We start from the raw sequence: 19,933 nt of genomic DNA, 5'->3' as shown, positions 1-19,933 counted from the left end.
CCACATATCACCACAACATGTATAATAAGTTCCTTACTGAAAATTACTCCCGAATTATTTCCTCCATTCTCTATGCCTTTATGAGCCTTCAACCTGGCACAGATTAGTGACAGATTGGTAGCATTTTACCATGAAAGGAGAAAAAAAAAAACAGACAAGGCCATCTAAGAAAGAGTGATATGAAACACTGCCCCTTGACCTTTAGAATTGTAAGGTTTTATTTTATTTATTTATTTATTTTTTGGCACTACGCGGGCCTCTCACTCTTGTGGCCTCTTCCGTTGCGGAGCACAGGCTCAGTGGCCATGGCTCATGGGCCCAGCCGCTCCGCGGCATGTGGGATTTTCCCGGACTGGGGCACGAACCCGTGTCCCCTGCATTGGCAGGCGGACCCTCAACCACTGTGCCACCAGGGAAGCCCAGATTTTATTTTTTAATAAAAACTGTAGGATATAGGTATGAAACCATATGTATTCCAGGAAAAAAAATGTATATTTCTATTAATCTAAGAGTCAAGTCAGATTATAGAAACTAATTTAAAAGACTACAACTACTATGAAGGGGCCAGATCATAAGCAGCCTCAGAATTCCCCTACCCTATCAGTGTAGCTGGAAATAGATAAATAAATAAGCCAGCCCAGACTTGTGAATCCTACAGAACCCTAATTTGTAGTAGCCATTAGAATTTTTTTTTTAGCCATTAGAATCTAATGCTGGTGGGACTTCCCTGGTAGTGCAGTGGTTAAGAATCTGCCTGCCAATGCAGGGAACACAGGTTCAATCCTTGGTCCAGGAAGATCCCACATGCCACAGGGCAACTAAGCCCGGGTGCCACAACTACTGGAGCACACATGCCACAACTACTGAAGCCCGTGCGCCTAGAGCCCGTGCTCCGCCACGAGATAAGCCACTGCAATGAGAAGCCTGCACACCACAACAAAGAGTAGCCCCCCCTCGCTGCAACTAGAGAAAGCCCGTGCATAGCAATAGAGACCCAACGCAGCCAAAAATATAATTAATTAATTTTTAAAAGAAAAGAATTTAATGCTGGTAATCCCAGAGCCAGAAGGAATTGTGAAAGCTGTCTTTTCCATCCCTCTGTCTTCCAAACTTTAGAACCCACAGAAAGATGGGACTCTCCCTTGCCTCCATAAATATCACCGTCCCCCACCACTACTCCTCATGGCTCAGGAAGGCATGTAGATTAGAGGCCGCCATCCTGCCTCACCTCCAAGGTGAAGCCCATCTGCTGGGCTCTAAACCACTTCCCTTCCCTCTTCCCAGGACTCGGTCCTCTCCACCTTTCGCTCACTTCTCAAGCCTCCTGTTTCGCTTCCTCCTGTCATGCCACCTTAGATGACTCCCTGTCTCCCACATCCCTTCCCAGCCTCACATCACCCCTGCCAAGATCGCCCCACCCCTTCCTCTGCCTTGTTTCTGTAGGCGGGGGCCCGAAGTTCTCTGCCTCCATTTTTTATGCACATTTTTTCCTTAATATCCAAGGCATGGAAGGGCTTTAGTACAGTGCCTGACACACAGTAAGTGTTCAAAAATAGCAACCTTGATTATCCCTGTTACTGTTATCCTTATTATTTCATCCTCACAAATCCACCAAAGCCTCTTTCAAGTCACTAACACCCTATCCATCCCACAGCTGGTGCCCTTTTCTCTGCTCCATTCTCATCCACCTTCGACAGGTTCATACATCCCTGCTCCTTTAAAATTCTCTCTTTCTTTGGTTTCTGGGCCACCCTCTTACCCCAGCATCTCACACAGATTTAAAAGTTAATCAGCATATATAAGTGGCCTTGAACCTGAAAATCCAAAGCCCTTTGCCGGCTGCTGCCTCTGGCCACCACATGCAAAAAAGCAGGTGATACAAAACACAGCCTGCTCCTACGTTGTACATGTGACCCCTCTTCCCCCACATTGTCACGGGTCTCCACTCAAGTGTCACCTCCCAGAGAGGACCTCCCTGACCATCAGTAGCATCTCAACCAACGGCAAAGCTCAGTGAGCCAGAAAGACAAAACCAATGTCACACTCTCCCCCCGACCCAAGGTGATTCTACTGTTGACTCACTCCTTGCTCACCTGAATCAATGTCTCCAGCTCCTGTGGGCTCACACAGACATGATCCCGCAGGAATTCTGCCTTCTCCATGGCAATAGTGTTCTTTTGGCTGCTCTCAAAGGGCTGTTCCAATGCCCGGAAGACGAGACCGCCCGTGACGAGGTAGACCACCACGACCACGAAGATGGCAACCACTGTTTTACACTTCATGATGGTCTGCAGGGCCCCCTGGGAGGCACCTTCCATTCTGGCTACCACCGTGGCTCGGGAGGAGATGGAGAGGCGTGGGGCCGCGTAATGCCCGTTAGTGGTGCCCTTGGGCTGGCACACCGGGGGCGCTGCTGCAGGAACGGCCACTGAGAAACGGGGTGGGTGAGAGGGGAAAAGAGAATTTGTTTATAAACACAAAGCCCAAAACTTGTCGGAAACAAAGCACAGATGTCTTTCTCAAGCCAGCTTTCAAATGTGAGGATTAAAAATTGGTTCACCAAGCCTGCAGTGAGGGAATTCAATCAGTTGCTAGGTGTCTGTTGAATTCTAAAACAGTAAGCACCAGGTGTTCTAGTTTTCACACAAAAAAAATAATATTAATTGAGTGTGAAATGTTTATATTTCTCTACAAGGGTCCAAATTTGAAAGCCATGTCTCTGTTATTTCTCATTCATTTTCTCCCTTAGTTTCCTTGTTAAGTGATGTGTAAGACGCACAACAAACCATGATATTTTAAAAAGAGACATATTATGCAATTTGGAGAAGAAAAGGTAGGAGAAGGATACCCAGCAGAATTGTCCAAGTGCTGAGGGCTAGGTAATACCAAGAGTATAGAAGAGATGAGCATCTAGCAAGTTTAAAAGTTCTTTTATCCAGGTCTATGGTCACAAAACAAAAGAAGGGTGAGTTTGCTATAATGAAGAGTCAAAAACCAAACACAGTGACACTCAGATCAAGATAGACAGGCAGGAGGACATGGAATTCACCTCCCCCCACGAACACATCAAAAATACATCTACAGGTTGAGACCTGTGTCCTTGGGAGGGGACTCAGAGGAGAAGGGAGATTTCATGGGTGGAGACACTCCCTGGGACGTGAGTGGTTCAAGCCACATATTGGGTGCCCCAACCCTGGGGTCCTACAAAAAGAAGACGACCCCCCGGAGGGCTGGTGGGACTAACAGGAGGGTTGTGGGAAGCCTGGACTCCACTCAGGAGGGGCGTGCTTGTGCTGGCTTGCTCCTGAAGCAGGGGCGAGAGGGCAAATTGAAATCAAGCAGGTGGCTGGCTGGTTTCCCATGACTTCCCCAGTGTATACACCAGCCTGATCCAAGTGAACATTCCAGCCTTGCTTCCTTCCCATCACAGCTCCACACTGGAATAAGCTGCCATGACCAAGGAGAGACCTTAGTCGTGAGACACTGAGGTAGCTCAAACCTGAAGCAACATCTGAGAAGGGCAGAGGCAGCCGTTGCTTCACTTATACAAGTGGCACATCAGAGGCAGTCCAGATCTCTGATGGTGGCTGGACCACCACGGACTGTACCCCAGCCCTCACTGAGTGCCTGCGCTAGCTCCTCTTGCTCCAGTACTGTTCTACTCTGGAGTGAGGGTGCCAGTGCTGGGAGGGGGAGAGCACATACTTGAAGGGAACTGAGCCGGTCTGGAAGCCCAACTCTCACGGCTTCTGCTCTAGCAACTTGGAACCTGACCCTGCTCCCCCACTGGGTGATGATGGACACTTAGCACAGAAGCCTCAGCTCACACCTGCTCCAGCCCTAGTCTCTCCATCTCCATCCCCACCTCCTACCAAGATAATAGCTGTCAGCACAACCTGAGGAAAGATGTGGCTTGTGTTCACATCAAATCCAGCTCTCCCACCAAAGCCACTGGCAGACTCAGACTGTAAAGGAATGTTCCAACATAAGGAGCAATGGGTAACTTTTACCTGATTTCATAGAGACAGAGGAAGATAAGAAAAATGAGAAGACAGAGGAATTTTCTCAATTAAAAGAGCAAGAGAAAACCCCTGAAAAAATAATTAATGAAATCAAAATAAACAAGTTACCAAATGAAGAATTCAAAGCATTAGTAATAAGAATACTAACTGAATTAGGTAAAAGAATAGATGAGAATTTTAACAAGGAACTAAAAAATGTAAAATAAAGAACCAGTCAGAACCAAAGAATACAATAACTGAAATGAAAAACACACTAGAAGGAATTAACAGCAGATGAGGTGACACAGAAGAACATAGAAGGGATCTGGAAGATAGAATAACAGAAATCACCCAATCAGAACAGCAAAAAGAAAAATAAATTTCAAAATTAGAACAGTTTAAGAGATCTCTAGGATAACATCAAGTGTACCAACACTCACATCATAGGGGGCCCAGAAGGAGAGAGAAGGGGGTTGAAGATATATTTTATGAAATTATGACTGAAATCTTCCCAAATCTGAAGAAGGAAACAGATATCCAACTCCAGGAAGAACAGAGAGTCTCAAACAAGATGAACCCAAACAGACCCACACCAAAAGGTAGAGAGAATTCTAAAGGCAGCAAGAGAAAAACAAAGAGTCATATACAAGGTATCCCCCAGAAGGCTATCAGCTGATTTTTCTGCAGAAACTTTGCAAAAGCCAGAAGGGGTATCATGATATATTTAAAGTGCTGAAAGGGAAAAACTGCAACCTAGAACACTCTATCCAGCAAGATTATCAATTAGAATTGAAGGAGAGATAAAGAACTTCCCAGATAAGCAAAAACTAAAAGAGTTCATCAATACTAAACCAGCCCTAAAAGAAATGTTAAAGGGTCTTCTCTAAGTGGAAAAGAAAAGGCTACAAGAAGAAGTATCTATAGGAAAGGAAAAATCCCACTAGTAAAGGAAAATATACAGTAAAGGCTGAGGATAAACTGCTTAAATAAGCTAGTACAAAGATTAAAAGACAAAAAAATTGTAAAATCAAGTATAACTACAATAATCAGTAAAGGGATGAAGATGAAAAATATTACATCAAAAATAAAATATGTGGGAGAAATAAAAAATATAGATCTTTTAGATTGTGTTTGAACTTGAAGAACTACCTGTTTAAAACAAATAGATGGGCTTCCCTGGTGGCGCAGTGGTTGAGAGCCCGCCTGCCGATGCAGGGGACACGGGTTCATGCCCCGGTCCGGGAAGATCCCACATGCAGCGGAGCGGCTGGGCCTGTGAGCCATGGCTGCTGAGCCTGCATGTCTGGAGCCTGTGCTCCGCAACGGGAGAGGCCACAACAGTGAGAGACCCACATACCACAAACAAACAAACAAAAACAAATAGATACAGGTCAACACATATGAACCCCATGGTAACCACAAGTCAAAACCTACAACAGATACACAAAAACAAGAGAGAAAGGAACAAGCATACCACTAAAGAAAATCATCAAATAAGTGAAGGAACTAGAAGAAGAAAAGAACAAGGAAGAACTATAAATACAATCAGAAAACAAATAACAAAATGACAGTAAGTACACACCTATCAATAATTACTTTAAATGTCAATGGACTAACTGTTCCAATCAAGACATAGGGTGGCTGATTGGATAAGAAAACAAGACTTACCTATATGCTGCTTACAAAGAGACTCACTTCGAACTAAATACACACACAGACTGAAAGTGAGGGCATGGAAAAAGATATTTCATGCTAATGGCAACGACAAGAAAGCAGAGGTAGCAATACTCACATCAGACAAAATAGACTTTAAAAGTCTGTAACAAAAGACAGAGAAGGGCATTATATATTGATAAAGGGATCAATACAAGAAGAGGATATTACATTCATTAACATATATGCACCCAATACAAGAGTACCTAAATATATAAAGCAAATATTAACAGACATAAAGAGAGAAATTGACAACAATACAATAACATAGAGGACTTTAACACCTCACTTACATCTATATACAGATCATCTAGATAGGAAATCAACAAGGCAACAGTGGTCTTAAATGACACACTACCAGTTGGGCTTAATAGATATATATATATATACAGGACATTCCATCCAAAACCAGCAGAATACATGTTCTTTTAAAGTGCACACAGAATGTTCTCCAGGATAGGTCACATGCCAGGCCACAAAACAAGTCTCAACAAATTTAAGAGGATAGAAATTATATGAAGCATTTTTTCCAACCACAGAAGTATGAAACTAGAAATCAGCTACAGAAAGAAAAATGGGGAAAGCACAAATCCACAGAGACTAAACAACATGCTACTAAAAAACTAATGAGTCAACAAAGAAAGGAAATCAGAAAAAAACCCTGAACAAATGAAAATGAAAACACAACTTTCCAAAATCTATGGGATGCAGCAAAAGCAGTTCTAAGAGGGAAGTTTATAGCAATATAGGCCTCAAGAAACAAGAAAAATCTCAAATAAACAACCTAACCTCCATCTAAAGAAATTAGAGGGCTTCCCTGGTGGCGCAGTGGTTGAGAGTCCGCCTGCCAATGCAGGGGACGCGGGTTTGTGCCCCGGTCCGGGAAGATCCCACATGCCGCGGAGCGGCTGGGCCCATGGGCCATGGCCGCTGAGCCTGCGTGTCCGGAGCCTGTGCTCCGCAACGGGAGAGGCCACAGCAGTGAGAGGCCCGTGTACCGCAAAAAAAAAAAAAAAAAAAAAAGAAATTAGAAAAAGCAGAACAAACAAAGCCCAAAGTCAGCAGAAGGAAGAAAATAATAAAGATCAGAGAGGAAATAAATAAAATAGATACCAAAAAGTAATAGAAAAATCAATGAAACCAAGAGTTGGTTTTTTGAAAAAGTAAACAAAATTGATAAACCTTTAGCTAGGCTCATTAAGAAGAAAAGAGAGAAGACCCAAATAAACAAAGTAAGAAATGAAAGAGGAGAAATAACAACTGATACCACAGCGATACAATAAATCATAAAAGAATACTATAAACAGTCATATGCCAACAAATTGGACAACCTAGAGGAAATGGACACATTTCTAGAAATGTACAGCCTGCCAAGACTGAGTCAGGAAAAAAAGACAACATGAACAGATGTAAGATTGAAATTGTAATAAAAAAAATCTCTCAGCAAACCAAAGTCCAGGATGGGATGGCTTCACAGAGGAGTTCTACCGAACATATAAATAAGAGCTAACACCTTTCCTTCTCAAAATATTCCCCTCTAAAATTGTAGAGGATGGAACACTCCCAAATTCATTTTATGAGATCACCATTACCCTGATACCAGATAAAGATACAAAAAAAAAGATTACAGGCCAATATCTCTGATGAATATAGACACAAAAATCCTCAACAAAATATTAGCAAATCAAATCCAACAATACATAAAAAGGATCATACACCATGATCAAGTTGGTTTTATTCCAGGGTCACAGGATGGTTCAACATTTGAAAATCAATCAATGTGATACACCACATTAACAAAAGGAAAGATAAAAATCACATGATAATCTCAATAGAAGCAGAAAAAGCATTTGACAAAATTCAACATCCATTCATGATAAAAACTCTTATTAAAGTGTGTAGAGAGGGAACATATCTCAACATAATAAAGGCCATTTATGACAAACTCACAACCAACATAATACTCAACAGTGAAAAGCTGAAAGCTTTCCCACTAAATTCAGGAAGAAGACAAAGATGCCCACTCTCTCCACTTATATTTAACATAGTATTGGAAGTCCTAGTCACAGAATTCAGACAAGAAAAAGAAACAAAATGTATCCAGATTGGAAGGGAAGAGGTAAAACTATCACTATTTGCAGATGACATGATACTCTATGTAGAGGAACCTAAAGTCTCCACACAAAAACTATTAAAACTGATAAATGAATTCAGCAAGGTTGCAAGATACAAGATTAATAAACAGAAATACGTTGTGTTTCTATACACTAATAATGAAATACCAGAAAGAGAAAGGTTTTTTTAAATCCCATTTAAAAATCACATAAAAATACCTAAGAATAAACTTAACCGAGGAGGTGAAAGATCTATACTATGAAAACTATAAAACGCTGATGAAGGAAATTGAACATGATTCAAAAAAATGGAAAGATATCCCATGCTCTTGGATTGGAAGAATTAATATTGTTAAAATGTCCATACTACCCAAAGCAATCTACAGATTTAATGCAATCCCTATCAAAATACCAGGGACATTTTTCACAGAACTAGAATAATCCTAAATTTTATATGGAACCACAAAAGACCCCAAATTGCCAAAGCAATCTTGAAAAAAAAGAACAAAGCTAGCAGTATCATGCTCCCTGACTTTAGATTATACTACAAAGCTACAATAATCAAAACAGCATGGTACTGGCACAAAAACAGACACATGGATCATTGGAACAGAATAGAGAGCCCAGAAGTAAACCCATACACTTATGGTCAATTAATCTATGACAAGGGAGGCAAGAATATACACTTGAGAAAAGACAGTCTCTTCAATAAATGGTGCTGGGAAAACTGGACATCTTCATGTAAAAGAATGAGATTAGAACATTTCCTCACACTGTATACAAAAATAAACTCAAAATGGATTAAAGACCTAAATGTAAGACCTGAAACCGTAAAACTCTTAGAAGAGAACATAGGCAGAACCCTCTTTGACTTAAACTATAGCAATATTTTTTTGGATCTGCCTCCTAAGGTAAAATAAATAAAAGCAAAAATAAACAAATGGGACCTAATTAAACATAAAAGGTTTTGCACAGCAAAGGAAACCACTGACAAAACAAAAAGACAACCTACTGAATGGGAGAAAAGATTTGCAAATGATATGATCGATAAGGGGTTAATATCCAAAATAGATAAACAGCTCACACAACTCAATATCAAAAAACCAAAAAATTCAATTAAAGATGGGCAGAAGACCTGAACAGACATTTTTCCAATGAAGATATACAGATGGCCAACAGGCACATTAAAAAGTCCTCAACATCACTAATTATCAGAGAAATATACATCAAAACCACCATGAGATATCATCTCACACCTGTCAAAATGGCAAAATGTCAAAATCAACAAAAAGTCTACAAATAACAAATGTTGGCAAGGATGTGGAGAAAAGGGAACACTAATACACTGTTGGGATTGTAAATTGGTATAGCCACGATGAAAGACAGTATAGAAGTTCCTCAAAAAACCAAAAATAGAACTACCATATGATCCAGCAATTCCATTGTTGGGTATATATCTGAAGAAAATGAAAACACTATTTCGAAAAGATACATGCACCCCAATGTTCACAGCAGCATTATTTACAACAGCCAGGATATGGAAGTGTCCATCAACAGATGAATGGATAAAGAAGATGTGGTGTATACACACAATGGAATATTACTCAGCCATAAAGAAGAATGAAATTTTGCCATTTGCAACAACACAGATGGATTTGGAGGATATTTTGCTCAGTGAAATAAGTCAGACAGAGAAGGACAAATACTCTATATCACTTATATGTGGAATGTAAAAAATAAAACAAACTAGTAAATACAACAAAAGAGAAACAGACTCACAGATATAAAAAACAAACTAGTGGGCACTTCCCTGGTGGCGCGGTGGTTAGGAATCTGCTTGCCAGTGCAGTGGACACGGGTTCCAGCCTTGGTCCGGGAAGATCCCACGTGCCACGGAGCAACTAAGCCCATGCACCACAACTACTGAGCCTGCACTCTGGAGCCCGCGAACCACAACTACCAAGCCCACGTGCTGCAACTACTGAAGCCCGTGCACCTAGAGCCCATGCTCCGCAACAAGAGATGCCACTACGATGAGCCCGCACACCGCAACGAAGAGTAGCCCCAGCTCACCACAACTAGAGAAAGCCCGCACGCAGCAACAAAGATCCAACACAACCAAAAATAAATAAATTTTAAAGAAAACAAACTAGTGGTAACCAGTGGGGCAAGGGAAGAGAGAAGGGACAAGATAGGGGTACAGGATTAGAGGCACAAACTACTATGTGTAAAATAAATAAGCTACAAGGGTATATTGTATAGCACAGGTGATATAGCTAGTATTTTATAATAACTATACATGGAGTATAACCTTTAAAAACTGCAAATCACTATGTTGTACACCTAAAACTTATACAATACTGTAAATCAACTAAACATCAAGAAAAAAATTTTCATTGGTTTAACATAATAAATAAATAAATAAGCAACAAGGATGTATTGAACAGCCCAGGGAAATACAGCCATTTTTTGTAATAACTTTAAATGTAGTATAACCTATAAAAATATTGAATCACTGTTTTACACCTGAAGCTAATATAATATTGTAAATGTACTATACTTCAATTGAAAAAAATCAATCAGTGTAAAGAAAGTTTGGGTTTCTGACAACTACTAAAGGTAAGCAAAAAGAAAGGTGGTGATAATGAGGGAAGGAATCAAAGACTGATGTTATATTCCAGTTAACTTGGTTTCCTGAAAAAAATAGAATACTAAAATAGACCCTAAATGTATTTCTCAATAGAAAATGCAATGAGTTACATGTAATCACTCCTGATCTATTAATGATAGAATTTTTCTTCTATTTTCCTCGAATAATAAGTTATTGGAAAAGAAACTTCCCCTGGTTTGAACACATCGAATTCTCAAAGGTCCCTGCTCTCTGTAAGGGCAATTTCATTACCTTGGATATAAATATGTTAATTAGGGGACTCTTCGGGAATGGCAGGAAGTTCAGCGCAGTGTCACACACAGAATGGTATCACACATTTCAGAAATCGGACTGGTGCACAACGAATGGCCATTTTCCTTCGCTTTTGTTCTCCTTTTATAATACTAATGCTTATTATGGCCTCTGTCAAGGTGCAGCTTGGCTGTTGTGTAAATAATGTATATTAGGAGGTGACAAACCTAATTATCTAAGTGAGGCAAACAGTCCCACTCAGTGAGAGTTAAACTGCTCTATCTCTGCCTTGGGGAACTCAGGGTAAATAAAAGTGTAGGAATGTCACTCGTCCTCACTCAAACACCAATGACCCTGACAACACCTGGGAAAATCTAGTTTGTAAAGTCTGCCTTTCCTCGTAGAACCTCAAAATCAGATTTTCTCTTTGGAAACCAAAGTTGAATATCAGCTTTTTGTTGTATATTATTCCATCAAATAAGTCAGTAAATGTTACATTTCCTTCTGACCTACATGAACACAGAACTCTCTGGAATCTCTGACTAAAGAATTAGAATTAGCACCCTGGGCATTATGTTCTTGCTAATATTCCCTAAAGGCATTACATTCAGGTTGCAACTTGCCCTTGTTGATACAGAGAAGTCTAGCCTTGCCCAGGCCTGCTTTCTTTCAACTTTGTCCTCATTTCCCATTCTTTCGCCCTCCTCGCTGTATCTTAATCCCTTGCGCGTCTCACCATCACCATGGCCACCATCATATCCTGCCTGGTGTAATCCAACAGCCTCATAAGTGACCTCCTTGCTTCCACTTTCACCCACCTTCTGACCCGTAAGTCTGGGGGTTAAATACCACTTCTAGAAGCACCTCCTCCCCTTCCACCTGCTCCCTCTGTGGTCGGCAGAATAACAGCCCCCAAAGACGCCCATATCCTCATCCCTGGGACCTATGAATATGTTACCTTACATGGCAAAAGGAACTTTGCAGATCTGATTAAGTTAAGGACCTTGAGTTGGGAAGATGATCCTGGATTATCTGGGTGGACTCAGTGTCATCACAAATGTCCTTATAAAAGGAATACAGGAGGGTCAGAGAAAGAAACAGATTTAAGGACAGAAGTAGAGGTCCAAGTGATGTGGCCATAAGACAAGGAATGTAGTCAGTCCCTAGAAGCTGGAAAAGACAAGGAACAGATTCTCCCCTAGAGCCTCCAGAAGGATCCAGCCCTGCCTAGACCTTAATTTCAGCCCAGTAAGACAGATTTTTAACTTCTGACTTCCAGAATCATAAGATAATAAATTTGTGTTGTTTTAAGCCACTAAGTTTGTGGCAATTTGTTACAACAGACACAGGAAACTAATACACCGCCCCCCACTAAATGAGGTCTCCCTTGGCCCCCACTCTCTACACTATGATGTTGACAGAACCTGTTTGCTCATCATTCGACTTAGAGCTCCAGGAGAGCAGGCACCGTGTCGACCCCCCTCATCTCTTGTACCCCAGTAACCTGCCCAGTGCCTGACACATAGTGGGAAGCCAATCATTGATGGCTGATGAAAAGAACCTTCTAATGAAAAAGGAAAGGCAGGAAGAAATGTTGGCACCTCCAAACCACGCCTACAGTGGTGGATGGCGGGGTCATATGGAAAACAGCTTGACATTCCAGCAACACTGGACAGGTCCTCTAACACAGCAGTGCTCTGTTCACACCTCCACTCCTTCACGTGTGTTCCCTCTGCCAGGAGTCCCCTCCCCACCCCCCATCTGCCTGGGGAACTCCCGGCCTCCTGAGTCTCAGCTCCAAGCTGCCTCCTCTGTGAAGCCATCCTGGCCTCTCCAGGCAGTCTCGATGTGACCGTCTCCCCACAAGACTATGAGCTCCTTGGAGTCAGAAGGCTTGACTTTTCATCATTGGATCTCCATTTCTTGGCACAGTGCCTGGCCAAGAGCAAATATTTGTTTTCTGTTGTTGGTGATGATGATGACTCCTTCGGACTATAAACAGAAGCCCCATCAGAATCACCACCACCCTCAAGAGGGTGGATTTATTTAGCACCAAATGGGGCTGTGCTGTGGTGAGGATATGGCACGGTCCCTCCCAGCTTCACGGGGTTGACAGTCTACTTAGTGAACATGCTCCACAGCATCAGGTAAAAAACATTAGGATGAAGCCTCTCTGGGTGACAAATGATGGCCGTGAGCATGGAGATCAGTTTCCTTCACTGACTTTATTTGCATCATGGATGATTCCAGGGCTTCTAGCACCCCTGAGGCTGGGCAGAATTGGGCTTGAGAAAGGTCTTTGCAGGCCAGTTCCTGGTGCCAGTTTGCTAAGAGACTGAGCCTAGGAGCAGAGTTTGAACAGAATCCACCAATCCCTGAGTTCCAAAACACCAGAAACAAAGCCCAGAGAGTTCCGATCCCAAACCCACCAGTGTCTGGGTGACCTTGAAACCGCCACTTAGTTTCTGTTTCCTTATATGACAAATGTGAATAACAATGACCGCTTTTTTCTTTTTTTTTTTTTTACCCCCTCATGGTTCTTGGGAAATGCAAGCCGCCCTGACTTACTGATTGAAGTATATTTGTACATATCACGAGTATTGGCAGGGACCTCAGAATGTTACAAAACGTTTTGTGCATTTGATGAAAAATGGAGTAGGTTGCTTTAGCAAAGATGACTGCACATTTCGATGGCGAGAAAAGGATTTGGATTGTGTCTTTTCCTTAACTTGGATAAGTTTACAAAGGATGCTTTTTTTTTTAAATTTTTAAACATCTTTATTGGAGAATAACTGCTTTACAACGGTGTGTTAGTTTCTGCTTCATAACAAAGTGAATCAGCTATACATATACATATATCCCCATATCTCCTCCCTCTTGCATCTCCCTCCCACCCTCCCTATCACACCCCTCTAGGTGGTCACAAAGCACTGACTGATCTCCCTGTGCTATGCGACTGCTTCCCACTGGCTATCTATTTTACATTTGGTAGTGTATATATGTCCATGCCACTCTCTCACTTCGTCCCAGCTTACCCTTCCTCCTCCCTGTGTCCTCAAGTCCATTCTCTACATCTGCGTCTTTATTCCTGTCCTATTCCTAGGTTCTTCAGAACCTCTTTTTTTTTGTAGATTCCATATATATGTGTTAGCATACAGTATTTGTTTTTCTCTTTCTGACTTACTTCACTCTGTATGACAGTCTCTGGTCCATCCACCTCACTACAAGTAACTCAATTTAGTTTCTTTTTATGGCTGAGTAATATTCCATTGTATATACGTGCCACATCTTTATCCATTCATCTGTCGATGGACACTTAAATTGCTTCAATGTCCTGGCTATTGTAAATAGAGCTGCAATGAACATTTTGGTACATGACTCTTTTTGAGTTATGGTTTTCTCAGGGTATATGCCCACTAGTGGGACTGCTGGGTCGTATGGTAGTTCTATTTTTAGTTTTCTAAGGAACCTCCATACTGTCCTCCATAGTGGCTGTAGCAATTTACATTCCCACCCACAGTGCAATAGGGCTCCCTTTTCTCCACACCCTCTCCAGCATCTATTGTTTGTAGATTTTTTGATGATGGCCATTGTGACTGGTGTGAGGTGATACCTCATTGCAGTTTTGATTTGCATTTCTCTAATGATTAGTGACGTTGAGCATCCTTTCATGTGTTTGCTGGCCATCTGTATATCTTCTTTGGAGAAATGTTTATTTAGGTCTTTGGCCCATTTTTGGATTGGGTTGTTTGTTTTTTTGATATTGAGCTGCATGAGCTGCTTACAAATTTTGGAGATTAATCCTTTGTCAGTTCCTTCATTTGCAAATATTTTCTCCCATTCTGAGGGCTGCCTTTTCATCTTGTTTCTGGTTTCCTTTGCTGTGCAAAAGCTTTTAAGTTTCATTAGGTCCCATTTGTTTATTTTTGTTTTTATTTCCATTTCTCTAGGAGGTGGGTCAAAAAGGATCTTGCTGTGATTTATGTCGTAGAGTGTTCTGCCTGTGTTTTCCTCTAAGAGTTTTATAGTGTCTGGCCTTACATTTAGGTCTTTAATCCATTTTGAGTTTATTTTTGTGGGTGGTGTTAGGGAGTGTTCTAATTTCATTCTTTTACATGTGGCTCCCCAGTTTTCCCGGCACCACTTATTGAAGAGGCTGTCTTTTCTCCATTGTATATTCTTGCCTCCTTTATCAAAGATAAGGTGACCATATGTGCGTGGGTTTATCTCTGGGCTTTCCATTCTGTTCCACTGATCTATATTTCTGTTTTACAAAGGATATTTTATTTAATCTATTTCTTCTGCTCAGAAACCACAGTTGCTCTCACTCTAATACTAAGTTGCCTTGTGACCTGGGATCTGCCACTGGAGCTCTCTGTGCCTGGAGCCACCAAAGAAGCAAAATCGGCCAGATGATAGTGACAGTGGTGGTGCAGATAATAGGAGTTCCTGCCACTTATTGCACGCTCACTTTGTGCCTGTGACTCTGAAAAGCACTTGTTTACATTGTTGCATTTGGTCCTTACCATGAGGTATTACCTCCCTTGTGTGAGTCCAGGTCCTCCCAGAAGCAGATGCTAAGAGGGGATTAAATGCACAGGGCAGAAATGGAGACACAGATGTACAGAACAAACGTATGGACACCAAGGGGGGAAAGTGGCAGGGGGTGGTGGTGGTGTGATGAATTGGGAGATTGGGATTGACATGTATACACTAATATGTATAAAATGGATAACTAATAAGCTGCTGTATAAAAAAATGAAATAAAATTCAAAAATTCAAAAAACTAAAAATAAATGTGTATGGATTTTATTAAGGGAAATGCAGTCAGGTGGCGAGGACAGCCAGCAGACACACTGTGAGTCTGACTCCACTGATGGAGAACGGGAAGGAAGGGAGGGTGTGGGAGTCCTAGACCACCTGCAGCCCAAGAAGGCTCAGCACAGCCATCAAGGAGTTCTTGAGCCAGAGTCAGCCATCTGAGGAGTCCTGTGTCTCCCAGGAGAGGCCTGCTTTAGGGTCCCTGCTGCCCTCGGCCACGGGCTGGAAGCAGCCCACAGGAAATGTGACCACAGAGGATGCCAGAGCAGCAGCCGGGCTCTTGCTCAGTTATACTCCCTCCAGTTGGAGGCCTGCGTGGCGCATGCCTGCTCACGGCCGCCACACGTGCCCACTTCACAGACAAAGAAACTGAGACCCAGAGAGCTTAAAGGACTAAGCCCAGGTCAGGTGGCCAGAAGGTGGTGGAGCCAGGATTAAAACTAGAATAACCTGACCTCAAAGTCAGTTCTCTGGACCGTAGGAACAGAAAACTAGGAAAAAAAGAAACTCCAGGTGGAAAGAGCCCTTTCATCTAAAATGTGTCAATAATGGATGAGGCATATAAAGTATGCCTCACAATGCAACAGAAAAGGATTTGGCAGCAAAAGTGCTGCCAAGACTTGATGAGAAAGAAAATGTTGGAAGACAATAATTTTCATTTTACAATGTTTCTTCCCAAACAGTAACCCATTCCATTTTTTCTGTACATGTGGGTGGATATGGGGGCACATGTGGAAATCTTTTTCTTCTTGCTTGAATTTGTTCAATTTTATACTATTCAGGCTTTCCCAAGCCCCGTACACTTTACTGCATCATCCATTCATACATTCAATCAACAAACACATGAGCTCACCAGGCACCATGCTTGGCCCTGGGGATGTATATATGAATAAGACACATCCCTGCCTTCAGAGGTAGTGCGAGAGTTGACAAAGATCTGATGCAAGATCTAGTTTATCTTCACAAAGCCTTCTGTGGCGGGCCGTGGTCATTATCTATCCCCCTTGGACAGGTGAGGAACTGAGGCCAGGGGAGGTGACACTGACTAGCCTATCACACAAGCTAGTAAGCAGTGGCATCCTTGGATCCAGCTTCAGACCCCTGAACCCGAGTACCCACACTCTTCCACAGCACCTGGAACAAATGGCATTCGGGATGCTGGGTATCAAACAGGATTCGGGATATCCTGAGAACGTGAAATGCAGCCACCTTGGAGGTACCACTGTCACATAGCGACATGACTCTGCCTGTCAACCCACGCAAAGTACAGCTGTGACTGCAACACGCTGGTGAGAGGCAGTGAACACTCGCGTCCCCTCACCAACCACCACCAACCCCCCCGGGTCTGGAATTGCTCCAGGGCCACCTGCATAGGCAGCTCAGAGCTTCCATAGAGGCTCAGGTTAAAGCTGAGCCTGGAATCCCCAAAAGTCTTCCCTGGCTGGACCAGAGGGTGGGTGTTGGGAAGAGGGAAGGAGAGACGAGGAAGAGACCATTCCAGCCCCATCATCCCGCGGTTGTCACAGCAGCTGGTTTCAGCCATGATCTGCCTCTAAGAACAGCCAAGAGAATGTGTGTGCTCCGTCTGATTCCACATACCTTGCAGCCAAACTTTGTTTTTCCTGTTTCCATGTGACAGGTTCACCTTAGACATGATCAAGCTGGTCCTGGTAAGAATGCAATGACCATCACTTTACAGCCTTTATTTTAAAATCCAATTATTAGAGAAATGCAAACCAAAACTACAATGAGGTATCACCTCACACTGGTCACAATGGCCATCATCAAATAATCTACAAACAATAAATGTTGGAGAGGGTGTGGAGAAAAGGGAACCCTCTTGCACTGTTGGTGGGAATGTAAATTGGTACAGCCACTGTGGAGAAAATTATGGAGGTTACTTAAAAAACTAAAATTAGAGTTACCATATGATCCAGCAATCCCACTCCTGGGCATATATCCAGAGGAAACCATAATTTGAAAAGATACATGCACTCCAGTGTTCACAGCAGCACTGTTTATGATAGCCAGGACATGGAAGCAACCTAAGTGTCCATCAACAGAGGAATGGATAAAGAAGATGTGGTACATATATACAATGGAATATTACTCGGCCATAAAAAAGAATGAAATAATGCCATTTGCAGCAACATGGATGGACCTAGAGATTGTCATACTGAGTGAAGTCAGACACAGGAAGACAAATATCATATGATATAGCTTATCTGTGGAATCTAAAAAAAGGGTACAGATGAACTAATCTACAAAACAGAAAGAGAGGTACAGATGTAGAAAACAAACTTACGGTTACCAGGGGGTAAAGAGGGGGGATAAATTGGGAGATTGGGATTAACATATACACACTGCTATATATAAACTAGATTACTAATAAGTTTCTACTGTATAGTACAGGGAACTCTACTCAATACTCTATAATGACCTGTATGGGGAAAGAAGCTAAAAAAGGAGTTGATATATGTATATGTATACCTGATTCCCTTTGATGTACAGCAGAAACTAACACAACATTGTAAATCAACTATACTCCAATAAAGATTTTTTTAAAAGAAAAAAAGAATGCAATGACACTCAGTCTAGACATACTAAATAACCAAGCCATGTCCCCAAAATGCCACCATAGATGAGGCTCTCCCTTTAGGTTTTATCACTGCCCTCTCCTTCTAGCCCTCCTTAAAAACTTCAGGCTTTGTTTCCAGATGGAAGAGACCAAGGTATCATGAAATATCTGGGACAGAGAGCCATGACAATGGGAAGCAAGACTGAAAGGGGAGGAAGAAGGAGGTAAGAATGTGCTGCCACCTTGACTCGGCTCTGTCCTCGCCTGCTCTCACCTGAATTGCTGGGACAGCCTCCAGACCTGCCCCTCTTAAATGCACCCTCCACATCCTCCAGGGGGCCTCTCCAAGGCGTGGAGCTGATCACACCCACCTCATCCTCAAGCTCCACTCCAGGCACCACAGAGCTTCAGAAGAACATGCAGGCTCCATGGCTTGCAGCAAGACTCCCTTCCAGGACCTCATGCCTGGCTGTCTCCCCACAAGCAACGTTTGCCCCAGGCAAGCAACACCCAGGCCCCTGCATGCCAAGCCCAGAGGAACAGGTCTTGCTTCCCAATTCCTTTCTCCTTCTCACTCTTTATCTGGCCAACTGCTCCTCATACTTCAAAACTCTCTTCATGTGTTACCACCTCCAAGAAGTCCTCCCGGACTGCCCACCCCTCAGTACAACCAGATGCCCTTCCCCTCGAGATTTGCTCTACGTCTCAATGTGGAGCTTAGCACAGCGCCTACAGCTGGAAGGCTCCTAGGTACAATTTGCTCGTTCCTGAATTCACTCATCCATCCATCCACAAATCCGCCTTATGCCAGCATTTATGATATCAAGTTTGCACACGTGCCCAAAGGAAAGTCTGACTGCTGAGTTCACTGAATCTGGTGCTAGTGGTTGCTGTTTTCTCACAGACAGACATTCTGAGTCAAGGTGTCAAAATTCTCAGAAAGCAAATAGTCCAAGGAGAGCTCGTAATCCACTTCACTGTGCTCCAGACGCTCAGTTCTGAGCTTTCTTGTTCTCTTCACAAAGGGCTAGAAGGTTCTCTTTTACTCATGGGCGCAAAATATTTGGGGGGAGGGTAAAAAAATCCGTTGAATGGAATGAATCACCCTTGGTGAATCACCTCTCTGGTAGCAAGCAGGCAGAATTTCCCTCCAGCCTGCCTTCCTGGGGTTCCTCTGACTAGGACCGAACAGCATCAGTTTGGGTTTGAGGACCCAAAGGCTGAAGCCCTGGCCCATTAGTGCACCCCCAGCCTGAGAAGAAAACAAAGGTTGCTGGATTCATTTGGGGCTTAAAGGATCACTGACTTCTTTCTTCTTTCAGGACTAGTAAGTAGATGGTTTCTCCTATCTTCCCCAACTCTCTTGCTGTATTTATAAGCCAATGGCATGGCACAAAGTCAGGGGTCTTCACCAGCAGACAGGGCCTGGAGAATGAGGCTCTTGGCATGGAGGCCTCAACTCAGGCAGTAGCACAAGGGATGGAGAGGAGGGGGTCAGAGACAAGGGGTGTTAAGGAAGTAAAATCCACGGGTCCTAGTGATTGACAGAAAGTGAGAAGTGTGCAGAGGGCAGGATCCAGGATGACACCCAAGCACCTGGTTGGAAGAGCGTGGTGTTCTCCAGGACAGAAAAGGCAGGAGGCCTGGGTTTACAGCTTCTGTGGCACATCCAGGTGGCCATATCCAGCAGACATTAGACTTAAGGGACTGGAACTCAGGGATAAAATCTAGCTGGAAGCCTAGGTTTGAGAGTGATGAGAATATAGGTGATATTGAAGCCACAGGACTGGATGAAATGGTCCAG

General features: G+C 42.8%; 1 protein-coding gene across 1 annotated transcript in view; it reads right to left on the bottom strand.

Annotated features, from left to right (window-relative positions):
- The window catches only part of KCNK10 (potassium two pore domain channel subfamily K member 10), a 136,666-nt gene that overhangs the window by 70,764 nt on the left and 45,969 nt on the right, over positions 1–19,933 (bottom strand). The window contains exon 2 of the mRNA XM_065871568.1: positions 2,094–2,428. Coding sequence (XP_065727640.1) covers positions 2,094–2,428 — 335 coding nt within the window. The remainder of the gene's footprint in view (positions 1–2,093; positions 2,429–19,933) is intronic.

The sequence above is a fragment of the Phocoena phocoena genome, chromosome 2 (genome assembly GCF_963924675.1).
Source record: "Phocoena phocoena chromosome 2, mPhoPho1.1, whole genome shotgun sequence".
NCBI classification, from domain to species: domain Eukaryota; kingdom Metazoa; phylum Chordata; class Mammalia; order Artiodactyla; family Phocoenidae; genus Phocoena; species Phocoena phocoena.
This window is presented reverse-complemented; position numbering and strand designations above follow the sequence as displayed.